This window comes from Penicillium manginii, assembly GCF_028828005.1.
Source record: "Penicillium manginii strain IBT 31320 chromosome Unknown utg000008l:1.0-3226943.0:1.0-3228205.0, whole genome shotgun sequence".
Lineage (NCBI taxonomy): Eukaryota > Fungi > Ascomycota > Eurotiomycetes > Eurotiales > Aspergillaceae > Penicillium > Penicillium manginii.
The window spans coordinates 1,026,928-1,040,950 of NW_026643109.1; the positions used below are offsets into that span (position 1 = coordinate 1,026,928).

The 14,023-nt window shown below is 39.8% G+C and overlaps 2 protein-coding genes across 2 annotated transcripts; one reads left to right on the plus strand and one right to left on the minus strand.

Moving 5' to 3' along the window:
- Nucleotides 1-6,268: 6,268 nt before the first annotated feature.
- N7533_011036 (uncharacterized protein) lies at nucleotides 6,269-9,099 on the plus strand (the record flags this gene model as incomplete). The annotated part of the gene is made up of 5 exons (XM_057107686.1): nucleotides 6,269-6,314; nucleotides 6,430-6,884; nucleotides 6,943-7,674; nucleotides 7,738-8,509; nucleotides 8,558-9,099. The coding sequence occupies 5 exons, from the start codon at nucleotides 6,269-6,271 to the stop codon at nucleotides 9,097-9,099; spliced, it is 2,547 nt and encodes an 848-aa protein (XP_056955064.1).
- A 1,287-nt stretch (nucleotides 9,100-10,386) lies between these two features.
- N7533_011037 (uncharacterized protein) lies at nucleotides 10,387-13,217 on the minus strand (the record flags this gene model as incomplete). Its single annotated transcript, XM_057107687.1, has 5 exons — nucleotides 10,387-10,928; nucleotides 10,977-11,748; nucleotides 11,812-12,543; nucleotides 12,602-13,056; nucleotides 13,172-13,217. 5 exons carry the CDS (start codon nucleotides 13,215-13,217, stop codon nucleotides 10,387-10,389), a joined length of 2,547 nt encoding a protein of 848 aa, XP_056955065.1.
- Between the last annotated feature and the right edge of the window lie 806 nt (nucleotides 13,218-14,023).

The window sequence follows — 14,023 nt, forward strand, 5'->3', positions numbered from 1 at the left end:
TGGTGTGAGCAAATTGCCTTTCTAACAAATCTGTTATAATTTCAAACTAACACGATGAAAGACGAACCGTTCGGCGTGCAGAGAGATGCCCAGCACACTTATCCTCTTAAACGACCTATAGTTCGGGATCTTCTGGCCAAAAACCGTTCTAAGCTTCCACAGATACAGATAGAAGTGGAACAAGACTATCTCTTTTCTGAAAACGATTGCTTTCGAATTCTCCCTTTGGAGCTTAGGACTCTAGTTGCGAGCAACCTGTCCACTTCGGAGTTCTTCAGTCTAAGACAAGTATCCCGATCAATGGCGGAAGTCTTTGAGGATCGCCTATTCCAAGACGCAAATCGAATTTTTGTTATATCTCAGGAACCACACCAGTTGGCAACCTCTAGTATTTTGCAAGCTCTAAATAACTCCACACGCTCCATTTTAAGCCTGGGATTGTATATCCTAGCCCATCATGCCGGTGCCGCACATGGAAAAGGCGGTTTTGCGTCCTTTAGGGGCCGGTCCCGCCGCATTGAAAAACTTGCCATCGAACCGTGAACGCGTCTAGAACATCAATCGCACCGCCACAGAGCTATTAATAGAACTCAATAGTAGCCCAAAAGCCCAATTAAAACCAGATAAGGTACAGAAACTCCTTAAAAATGTTCGAGCCCTTACCAACGACCTCTTATTGCTCCCTCTACACAACTAGCAGCAGAAACTCCAGACACTCCGCAACAACCTCTCCAAGAAAATCCACAAAGCTATAAAGACAGCTACTAAGCCTCTATCTTATATAGAGACTACCTCCTAAACTCGGACAGCTATACAAGCGCCAGCGCCGGCTTACCAACTATTATCTCCCCTCTCATCAAATACATTATCCACCGTACCAATCACAATACGTAACCAGGATATAATCATCTGCCTTAATAGCCACAACTAGGTAAGCAGATATTACGCTAAGCTATCCAAGAAGATAAAAGACTACACTAATAAGGTATACATAGAGTATGCCAAGGAAACCCACACCGCTACCCTAGCTATAGTAATAGTAAAGGTAGTTTATTAGTTAAAGTTAGGTAATCTCTAACTTACAGTATAAGATATATAGGAAATATAGATAATATAACTACACTGCAATATTTGGGTTAAGGACTTTAGCTCTACAGCCTTTGTCTATATGCTGATATAGGGAGTGATTATGTACGGTATATAGGTACACTCATTAGTAGATAAGCTAATAATTTAGACCTTATGAGAGATATAGGGGAGTATTATAATAGTAATAGTGGTAGAGAATTCTTACTATTAGGGAAAGGATACCACTATTAGTAAGATTAGCTAGCTATAAGTACTAAAGAAAGAAACTAAACTAACCTCAGTTATCCTCAAATTTAGTATACTATAGTCAGCAAATAAGGCAATCAAAGAGGGTATACTCTAGGATTCAAACCAATATCAGATGCTTCTATATAATAGGAGTCTCTGTATATAACAATACTTCAACTACTAACAATTTAGATATATAGGAACCTTCTATACCAACAAAACTATATATATATATTGTACGGGGGCACATCAGTCTCAAGATTGTACCTCCTACAAACACAATAAGAATAGCTAGAAGTACGCCAACTGTGAGGGCGCATATACTATATAGAATAAGGTATGTCCGGTAAGGATCACAGAGATCAATTAACTAACAACTATAGCAAAGTAACGCCCTAGGTTTTACCCGGTACCTGCCAAGTTTAGCTATCAGGAACCCTCTATATCACTACTACTACTATTACTTAGTTCTATAGGGATACTATAGGTGTTATTAACCAAAGAATCTACTAGTAATACAATAGGTAGCACTATTATATCAGCCATACGCTCTAGTAATAGGGAGTAAAACACTAGTATAACTAGAACTAATAGTAAAATCTAAGGGAGTAAGCCAGTAAAGAAAATAGTAATAAAAATATCATCTAAGTAGATAAGAAAGGTATAAAAGACTAAAAAGATAACTATACTAGAGAATAATATAGAAGGTATTGAGACAACACCCTAGGAAAACCAGGAAACACTAAAGGTGCAATAAGTACCCTAAGTTAATCTATTTAGAAACCGGTAACAATTCAACTTTATAACTACCTAGAAACTATATATCTTCAACATATTTAATATAACTACAACCAATATCAACTTCTAACCTACTACTATAAGTATTAGTAAAACTACTATAACTACATTAAAAGAGGAAGCAGTAAGAGCCAGAACCACTAAGGTCTATAAAGTAATAGTAAAGAAGTATAAGAAGTAGAGCTAGTAGAGTAAACCTAAGAAGAAGAGATTAGACTAATAATTAGTAAGATTTATTAGCTAACTAAAACAAATAAATCAGAAGTTAGAGCTAAGCTCTATAGAAGATCTGGACTTAACAGAGATAGAGAGGTAGTTAAATAAGGATCAGATATATAGTAATACCAATTTCCAACTATTATTACTACTAGAGAGAACTATATCAAGTGAAAGTAATAAGAAAAGGAAATAGCCCTATAGTAAATCAGAGATATTATTCAACCTATATAGTAGTCAATAAACTAATATAGCAACTAAGACCACTACTAAAGAGTAGTAATAAATATAGCACAACCACAACTTTATATAAACAGTAAACAACTCAGTATTCTCTAGTATAATATTAATCAATTAAAGGATATTATTATAGTGTAGTTTATACAAGATCCGACTGTCACTAAGGCCAATATCATTACTATTTAGGAACTATAGAAGAACCTATTCAGTAATATAACTCACTACCCGGCCAAAGACATATATAAGTTACTATACCCGGAAATAGAGGGAATAGGATTAGGGGAGGAGGGTAGAGCCTGAGTATATATATATATATTAAAGAAGATAACAGAATAGGCACACACTGTATACAGTAGGGATCTGTAAGAACTTAGTATCAATACAACAACAGAGAACCTATATATCTTTAATACCTACAACGATCGAAACACCAACACAGTGTTATATCTACTTCTAGCAGTGCTTCTAGAACACCCTAGCAAAAAGAGATTTATAATACTTAGTAATTTTAACCTACACTACTCTTAGTAGGGAGGAGAGAACGTTAAAGTAGAGGAGAAAGTAGAGGAACTACTAGATTTAATAGAGAAGTTAGTAATCAATAACTAGCTACTAGAGGGAGAGATTATATAAAGTGATAGTAAATCAGAATTAACTATAGACCTAGTACTCAGGTCTATATCTCTCAGAACCTATATAATTAACTACAAGGTCCAAATAGAGGTTCATACTGACTCTGATCACTTCCCTATTTATACTCTGATCGATATAGAGACAGTAGAGACTAAGGACCCGGTTCTGCAACATAATTAGAAGGTAATAGATAAGCTAAAACTCATCCAATTTATGAATAATAATATCCAAATATAGTATCTATAACTAGAGAACCAGCACCAAATTAAACACAATATATAGTACCTATTACAAATAGTACAATAAGAGATCTAGGTCTCTGTACCCTAGGCATAACTATCCCTATTTACTAAAGAGGGGTAGACAGCAGAGTATACTGAAGTGATATTAATCTGCCAGAGGCTCTTCTAAGAAATCAAGAAATAAAAGATAGAGGAAGTACAGAAGAAGGCATATTAGATATATACATCTATAAGGAACCAGAAAGGCAGGACAATTAAGAAGGTACTAAATATAGGCTTCCGCCGGTGGGCTTATAAGACCAGTAGTACTAGAGGAGGTCTCTAGAAGCTATTAAAATAGGCTTATAATAGGGCCTAGTACAGTAGTGGCATTATTCCTCTGCTATAGGGCCCTAAGAGTGTTACAACTAGGGATACAGAGAAAGTAGAGCTCCTCTACAAAACTTTCTTTTTACTACCACTAGAGACTGATCTCTTGGACCTTGCCCCAGATCGCCACATCCACTACTAACTAGTAATTGAGTTTCCACCTATTACCGAACAAGAGGTACTTAATACTATCTATCAGACACCACCTAATAAAGCACCCAGTGAAGATACTATCCCTAACTGTATATAGAAGATTCTAGTGGCTAATTATAGTAACTTTGTCCCAACTATCACTAAGATCTTTGACATGTATATGCGAACAGGATATAATCTGAGCTGCTTTTAAGGATTAATCACTATTACATTACAGAAAGGTAGCCCCTAGAACTTTTAAAAACCAAAGTTATATCACCCGGTGGCCCTGATCAACATAATAGTGAAGCTATTAGAATCTATCATTGCTATATATATCTCTAATACTATAGAAGCTTACCAACTATTACTAGGAACCTATCTTAGGGGCAGGAAAGGTATCTCTATTGATTATATAATTCAATTAATTATCAATAGAGTACACAGGGCCTAGGGCCAAGGCAGACAGGCCTCCATAGTCTTACTAGACGTCACTAGAGTGTACAACAATATGTCCCACCAACGTCTACTCAGCAATATTAAACAACTAGGCCTAGATATACTAGCACCATAGATCTGGGCCTTCCTAACCAACTAAAGCACATAGATCAAGCTTCCAGGATACCTTAGTAAACCATTCCCTACACCAACAGATATCCTCCAAGGTTCACCACTATCCCCAATCCTATTCCTACTCTTTAACACCCCCCCTAATCAACACTTATTGTAAGGAGACTAGAGACAGTATAACTAAAGGCTTTGGATAGGTAGACAATATAGCTATTATGGTAGTCTCAGAGTCTTACTACACTAATATAAAGCTACTGCAGAAGACTCTAGGGTATGCTAATAAATAGGTAAAAAGATATGCCGCTAGGTTTATACCGGATAAATTTGAACTTATTTATTTTAAGAACCCTAATAAATAACTAGATAAAGAATATAATACAGCTACTAGTATTTTACTGGACACTAATCCCTACAATATCAATATATACTACCTATAAGGTAATAATTAGATACTAGTATCAATCCCTAGTGATAGTAATACCTAAATTAAACCTTTAGAATATACTAAATACCTAGAAATTTAGCTAGATAAAAGTCTCTCCTTCTAAAAGCACTGGGACTATACTATCGCTAAGACCAATAGTAGTTTAGAAGCCCTCTAGAGCATTACCGGCTCCACTTAGGGCATCTCCTTACTCAATATACGTAAGGTCTACCAAGCGGTGGTTATCCCTCAGCTATTATATAGGCTTACAGTATAGTACACTCCTACAACAGACAATATAAAAGTCTAGGAGTATAACCGAATAGTCACAGTCTTCACTTATATATAAAAGCAGACTGCGATTACTATAAGTGGTGCATTTAAGGGAGTAAGTAGTACTTAGACTGCGGCACGGTTTTGGGTTTGGTCTTCAAATGCTAACCAAACCCAAATCGATTTGGTCTGCGGCTTTCATATCTTTACCAAACCCAAATCGATTCGGTTTGCGGTTCTAAGATCTTTACCAAAACCTAACCGCAAATTTTACGGTTAACCAAAACCGCAATGCGGTTACCTTGCGGTTAACCGCACTAGCATAAAAGATGAAGATCTTACCTATCTAAGCCACCCCACCGTTTTTATACACCTGATAACTAAGCTCAAATAATGCATTCTTACATATGGTTTCGTTATTACTACTGTAATCATTTATTTTTCTTACTTTCTGTTGGAAATAATTTGAAATAGAGCGGTATTCTAAAAGATAAAATATTAGTCTACAAAAAATTCAAGTTCGAAGTTGGATTTTGGATATTGTTGGCGAGATTTACTGTGTGTTGTGATTAGTTTTTGTAATCGAGTATAGTTATCGCAGAAATATATATTTGACTTAGAGAGATTATGCTGCATCTTTAGGTCAGTAGAACATGAAAAGCCTAACTTGACTAATTTTTAAGTATTCTGAATTTTGATCATATGTTGTAAAAGAGCTAGTTTTTTTTACCTATCCCTAATAATTTTTAATCTAGTATTACAATATAAAAGTGTTAAAAAAGTGTGTCCTAAAAGTGCAAAGTTGCAGTGATAAATGGTTATCTTGCGGTCGTGCTGCGGTTACCTTGTGGTTATCCTGTGGTTTTTGCGGTTTTCAGGGGTATTTTGCGGTTATCTTGCGGTTATCTTGCGGTTTTTGCGGTTTTCGGTAATCTTAGTGCGGTTATTGTGAGGGGTCTTTGCGGTTAACCGCAGGATAACCGCATTAGTAGCTCTAATATCCAATTAGAGTATATCTTTGACTCCACTCTATAATTGCTTTTGCAACTCATCAATGTCCTCGGTCGCGTCTGGTGTTTGTGGTCCTCTCGTCGAATCTTGTAAGTTGTTTGTCTCTCATTTACACATATTGGCTCTTAAGACCATAGCCAAAGATGGCCTATACTTCATCAGTCTTCACCGATCAGCATTCTGATACTGACTTTCTCCTACCAGATGACCTACCATCACTCAATACATATTGTCGTACTGCCACCGAGTCAATTACACCATCCATTTGCTCTCAACAACTGCAATTACCGCGAGCGCCCTTATTCCTTACACGTACTGGGCCACATCTTCAGCGATTTTGGATCCTTGTAGAAATGGACCCCGCAACAGGCCAAACTCGGAAGGATTTCACTGAGTGGTGGCTTCAAACAGAGTATGGCACAAGAAAAGACATCGAGACCACCATTCATTGGGACCACAAAAAGAGAGCTTCAGTCTGGGATCACTTTGAGCAAGTAGCTCATGAACGGACAGGAGAGCCTAAAGTTATGTGTAAGCGTTGCCTTACTACACTTACTCATCCAAATATTCGGCGTGGAGGAACATCACCAATGAACACACATCTGAAAGGGAATACCTGTCATCCAAAGCATGGGATTGGCAAGTTACTTGCGAAGCAGGTAAGTATATATACTCTCTTTAAGATACTGCTTTTAGCTAATAACTTATAATTTGTAGTCACAAACTTCAAGAGCAACTTTAACTACTTTCTCTGAAGAAGCGCTTGCCCAGAAAGTCCTTTCTCTTATCCTCGTCGCACGGCTCCCATTCCGTATCCTTGATCGTCCAGAATTCCAGGAATTAGCTGATCTAATTGCTGTTGCTCCCTCACGGGTCAAACTACCCTCGCCCCGGACGATTAGCCGACAACTACACTCGAATATCCAACAAGGACAACAGAGTATAATAGATATGCTCCCAGAGGATAGTAGACTATCTCTATCACTTGATTGCTGGACATCACCTTTCCAGCAGGGCTTTATGGCTATTACTGGTTATTTTCTGGATAACGATTGGGAGTATCGAGAGGCTCTACTTGGCTTTGAACCCTTACAAGGCTCACATACTGGGAGTAACCTAAGCTCAGTAGTTATTGGTATTCTCGAAAAGTATAAAATTGCCGATCGGGTTCTGTCAGTAACAACTGATAATGCTACCAATAACAATACAATGATGCTCAGTATTCAGGATGAGCTCAAAAGTCAGGGTGTTGGAAGTGACGGGCTTGGTAATGGTATATTTCGTGTTCCATGCCTGGCCCATGTGATCCAACTGAGTCTGAATCAACTTCTCGGAAAAATAAAAGCAATGCCATCCAATAATGAGGCAGAGGATGGATGGTCAGATGACCGTGAGCGCCAGGCGCGTTCTCAGCAATCAAAGAGAGAGATTATCCAGACATTGAACAAGGTATGTGATGATTCAGCAAAAAGAGAGAGAGAGAGGATAACAGCTAATAATAGTTATCTGTAGATCCGAAATCTTGCTATCTTTATTAATGCAAGTCCTCAGCGCCGAGCTGCATTTCTTGTAATCCAGTCCCAGGAGCCTCGACTGCTTCCTCTTCAAGATGTACGGACTCGATGGAATTCTACATTTCTGATGCTCGGCCGAGCCAAGCGACTACAGAAGAGCTTTCAAGAATACTGTACAGCACACGGCTATCTCCATTTTCAGCTTGACAAAGAAGAATGGCGTCAGATCGACTACTTACTGTGTATCACTGAGCCATTCTTCAAGTTCACAACTGCTCTCTCAAAAACAAAAGACACCACAATCCATCTTATCTTTGGTGTTTACAATAAGCTTTTCAATCACCTGGAGAACTCCGAGAACCAGCTTCGCCGAAAGAGACTCCCATGGAAGAAATCAATGCTGAGGGCATTGCAGGCGGCAAGGGAAAAGCTTTCTGAGTATTATCAAGCAACTGATAAGGAGTTTTATGGGGATCTTTATGGTATTGCTACCATTCTTGCCCCATCAAAGAAACTTCGATTCTTTACCTCAAAAGATTGGCAAGGGGATATTGATTTTGGTGCAAGATATCGTGGGCGTCTTGAAAAAGAGTTCTGGCGATACAAACGGCGATTTTCAGATCAGGCTGAAGAATCATCCTCTAATGTCCAGCAGAACTCCAGTGATATTAATGAGATTGAGATGCTGTGTGACTCACAGACTTCATTTTATGCAGCAGAAGTACCAGCAGAGGAGGATGATGATGAACTGGCTCGATATCTTGCAAAAGGTAAGTCTAATTGCCTGTCTGCCTATCTCAGATACTAATTTTATCTAGGCCTTATTTCACAACAGCCCCGTTTATTCTGGAAGGAGCATCAAAAAGAGTTCCCAGTGCTGGCTGCTCTAGCCCGGGATATTCTTTCAATTCCTGCGAGTGGCGCAGGTGTTGAGCGTCTTTTTAACTGTGCTCGAGATATTTGTCACTACAGACGGGGCCGCCTTAACGCTGATACTATCAAGGAGTTGATGCTGCAATCGTGTGCTGTAAAATTCGAGGTTGAACAGAGAGAGATTGACTTTACAAAAGAGCTTGTACTAGCGGGTGAGGCAGCGATGATTGAACAAGACAGAGGATCAATAGCCCCTCTTCCAGCATTGGATCCAATTAGCGATATTGAAGAGAAGGAAGGAGAGAAGGAGGAGGAGGAGGAAGAGGAGGAAGATAGACAGGAGCCATCAGGAGAGACACAAAAACGAGCGCGTTCTGGAAGTACTAGCTCGCAGGAGGATCAAATGGAACACGAAGGCACACAGCGAGCGACGCGGATTCGCAAGAAGCCTAAAATGCCAGAGGGGTTCCAACTGGCGCCTTTGTAGCTTAAATACTGTCAGATTATATTTCTTGATTTGTTCTTCTATCCAGTTTCTTTGTTCTGTAGTCTCTGTATTCCGTATATCCTGGAGATGACTCTTCGCCTGAAAATTAGTCAGAGCTCTCATACATGACCAAAACAACAAAATTACCAAAAAAACTGCATAAAAATCTATCTGCCCAGCAGGTCACGAGGCTTAGCATGTTTGTATTGTTTACAAGACCGCGGTTAACCGCAAAACCGCAGCGGTTTTCATTTGAAGACCAAGACCGAACCGCAAAATTTTGCGGTCTTGGGATGAAGACCAAAACCGAACCGCAAAAATTTGCGGTTTTGATATGAAGACCAAAACCGCTGCGGTTTTGGTTAGGTTTTAGGTTAACCGCGGTCTTTGCGGTTAGTGCCGCAGTCTAGTAGTACTATACTTAATATGGAACTATATATACTACCTATCTATCTATAGATGTAACAAAATATTAAGAAAGTGGCTATCTGTATCCAGACTAGCCTAGCCTAGGCTTAACTAATAATGCTCCAGTTCCGATGTAAACCAAAACAGTGACGTCATAGAGGCTGGTGCCTAATGGAAGCTCTTAGGTAGAAGAAGAATGAGGTCCTATATACCCTTATACCACTAAAGAGGGTCTAAGAGACCCGCCAAACTAATATCCTACAGCTATAGAAGCCTAGGATCAAGTACACTATTACTAATTCTGTAGAAGAAGTAATTACTACATATAACCAATTCCAGGGATAAATACTCGATTAGGAAATTAAGTATATACTCCTACCACATCTCTGAATATATCAGATACTAGAGAAAGCGCCAATAGAGCTCTTCTTCACTGATGGTAGTGGCTACCAAGGCTATATAGGTACAGCTAGACTGCGGCACTAACCGCAAAGACCGCGGTTAACCTAAAACCTAACCAAAACCGCAGCGGTTTTGGTCTTCATATCAAAACCGCAAATTTTTGCGGTTCGGTTTTGGTCTTCATCCCAAGACCGCAAAATTTTGCGGTTCGGTCTTGGTCTTCAAATGAAAACCGCTGCGGTTTTGCGGTTAACCGCGGTCTTGTAAACAATACAAACATGCTAAGCCTCGTGACCTGCTGGGCAGATAGATTTTTATGCAGTTTTTTTGGTAATTTTGTTGTTTTGGTCATGTATGAGAGCTCTGACTAATTTTCAGGCGAAGAGTCATCTCCAGGATATACGGAATACAGAGACTACAGAACAAAGAAACTGGATAGAAGAACAAATCAAGAAATATAATCTGACAGTATTTAAGCTACAAAGGCGCCAGTTGGAACCCCTCTGGCATTTTAGGCTTCTTGCGAATCCGCGTCGCTCGCTGTGTGCCTTCGTGTTCCATTTGATCCTCCTGCGAGCTAGTACTTCCAGAACGCGCTCGTTTTTGTGTCTCTCCTGATGGCTCCTGTCTATCTTCCTCCTCTTCCTCCTCCTCCTCCTTCTCTCCTTCCTTCTCTTCAATATCGCTAATTGGATCCAATGCTGGAAGAGGGGCTATTGATCCTCTGTCTTGTTCAATCATCGCTGCCTCACCCGCTAGTACAAGCTCTTTTGTAAAGTCAATCTCTCTCTGTTCAACCTCGAATTTTACAGCACACGATTGCAGCATCAACTCCTTGATAGTATCAGCGTTAAGGCGGCCCCGTCTGTAGTGACAAATATCTCGAGCACAGTTAAAAAGACGCTCAACACCTGCGCCACTCGCAGGAATTGAAAGAATATCCCGGGCTAGAGCAGCCAGCACTGGGAACTCTTTTTGATGCTCCTTCCAGAATAAACGGGGCTGTTGTGAAATAAGGCCTAGATAAAATTAGTATCTGAGATAGGCAGACAGGCAATTAGACTTACCTTTTGCAAGATATCGAGCCAGTTCATCATCATCCTCCTCTGCTGGTACTTCTGCTGCATAAAATGAAGTCTGTGAGTCACACAGCATCTCAATCTCATTAATATCACTGGAGTTCTGCTGGACATTAGAGGATGATTCTTCAGCCTGATCTGAAAATCGCCGTTTGTATCGCCAGAACTCTTTTTCAAGACGCCCACGATATCTTGCACCAAAATCAATATCCCCTTGCCAATCTTTTGAGGTAAAGAATCGAAGTTTCTTTGATGGGGCAAGAATGGTAGCAATACCATAAAGATCCCCATAAAACTCCTTATCAGTTGCTTGATAATACTCAGAAAGCTTTTCCCTTGCCGCCTGCAATGCCCTCAGCATTGATTTCTTCCATGGGAGTCTCTTTCGGCGAAGCTGGTTCTCGGAGTTCTCCAGGTGATTGAAAAGCTTATTGTAAACACCAAAGATAAGATGGATTGTGGTGTCTTTTGTTTTTGAGAGAGCAGTTGTGAACTTGAAGAATGGCTCAGTGATACACAGTAAGTAGTCGATCTGACGCCATTCTTCTTTGTCAAGCTGAAAATGGAGATAGCCGTGTGCTGTACAGTATTCTTGAAAGCTCTTCTGTAGTCGCTTGGCTCGGCCGAGCATCAGAAATGTAGAATTCCATCGAGTCCGTACATCTTGAAGAGGAAGCAGTCGAGGCTCCTGGGACTGGATTACAAGAAATGCAGCTCGGCGCTGAGGACTTGCATTAATAAAGATAGCAAGATTTCGGATCTACAGATAACTATTATTAGCTGTTATCCTCTCTCTCTCTCTTTTTGCTGAATCATCACATACCTTGTTCAATGTCTGGATAATCTCTCTCTTTGATTGCTGAGAACGCGCCTGGCGCTCACGGTCATCTGACCATCCATCCTCTGCCTCATTATTGGATGGCATTGCTTTTATTTTTCCGAGAAGTTGATTCAGACTCAGTTGGATCACATGGGCCAGGCATGGAACACGAAATATACCATTACCAAGCCCGTCACTTCCAACACCCTGACTTTTGAGCTCATCCTGAATACTGAGCATCATTGTATTGTTATTGGTAGCATTATCAGTTGTTACTGACAGAACCCGATCGGCAATTTTATACTTTTCGAGAATACCAATAACTACTGAGCTTAGGTTACTCCCAGTATGTGAGCCTTGTAAGGGTTCAAAGCCAAGTAGAGCCTCTCGATACTCCCAATCGTTATCCAGAAAATAACCAGTAATAGCCATAAAGCCCTGCTGGAAAGGTGATGTCCAGCAATCAAGTGATAGAGATAGTCTACTATCCTCTGGGAGCATATCTATTATACTCTGTTGTCCTTGTTGGATATTCGAGTGTAGTTGTCGGCTAATCGTCCGGGGCGAGGGTAGTTTGACCCGTGAGGGAGCAACAGCAATTAGATCAGCTAATTCCTGGAATTCTGGACGATCAAGGATACGGAATGGGAGCCGTGCGACGAGGATAAGAGAAAGGACTTTCTGGGCAAGCGCTTCTTCAGAGAAAGTAGTTAAAGTTGCTCTTGAAGTTTGTGACTACAAATTATAAGTTATTAGCTAAAAGCAGTATCTTAAAGAGAGTATATATACTTACCTGCTTCGCAAGTAACTTGCCAATCCCATGCTTTGGATGACAGGTATTCCCTTTCAGATGTGTGTTCATTGGTGATGTTCCTCCACGCCGAATATTTGGATGAGTAAGTGTAGTAAGGCAACGCTTACACATAACTTTAGGCTCTCCTGTCCGTTCATGAGCTACTTGCTCAAAGTGATCCCAGACTGAAGCTCTCTTTTTGTGGTCCCAATGAATGGTGGTCTCGATGTCTTTTCTTGTGCCATACTCTGTTTGAAGCCACCACTCAGTGAAATCCTTCCGAGTTTGGCCTGTTGCGGGGTCCATTTCTACAAGGATCCAAAATCGCTGAAGATGTGGCCCAGTACGTGTAAGGAATAAGGGCGCTCGCGGTAATTGCAGTTGTTGAGAGCAAATGGATGGTGTAATTGACTCGGTGGCAGTACGACAATATGTATTGAGTGATGGTAGGTCATCTGGTAGGAGAAAGTCAGTATCAGAATGCTGATCGGTGAAGACTGATGAAGTATAGGCCATCTTTGGCTATGGTCTTAAGAGCCAATATGTGTAAATGAGAGACAAACAACTTACAAGATTCGACGAGAGGACCACAAACACCAGACGCGACCGAGGACATTGATGAGTTGCAAAAGCAATTATAGAGTGGAGTCAAAGATATACTCTAATTGGATATTAGAGCTACTAATGCGGTTATCCTGCGGTTAACCGCAAAGACCCCTCACAATAACCGCACTAAGATTACCGAAAACCGCAAAAACCGCAAGATAACCGCAAGATAACCGCAAAATACCCCTGAAAACCGCAAAAACCACAGGATAACCACAAGGTAACCGCAGCACGACCGCAAGATAACCATTTATCACTGCAACTTTGCACTTTTAGGACACACTTTTTTAACACTTTTATATTGTAATACTAGATTAAAAATTATTAGGGATAGGTAAAAAAAACTAGCTCTTTTACAACATATGATCAAAATTCAGAATACTTAAAAATTAGTCAAGTTAGGCTTTTCATGTTCTACTGACCTAAAGATGCAGCATAATCTCTCTAAGTCAAATATATATTTCTGCGATAACTATACTCGATTACAAAAACTAATCACAACACACAGTAAATCTCGCCAACAATATCCAAAATCCAACTTCGAACTTGAATTTTTTGTAGACTAATATTTTATCTTTTAGAATACCGCTCTATTTCAAATTATTTCCAACAGAAAGTAAGAAAAATAAATGATTACAGTAGTAATAACGAAACCATATGTAAGAATGCATTATTTGAGCTTAGTTATCAGGTGTATAAAAACGGTGGGGTGGCTTAGATAGGTAAGATCTTCATCTTTTATGCTAGTGCGGTTAACCGCAAGGTAACCGCATTGCGGTTTTGGTTAACCGTAAAATTTGCGGTTAGGTTTTGGTA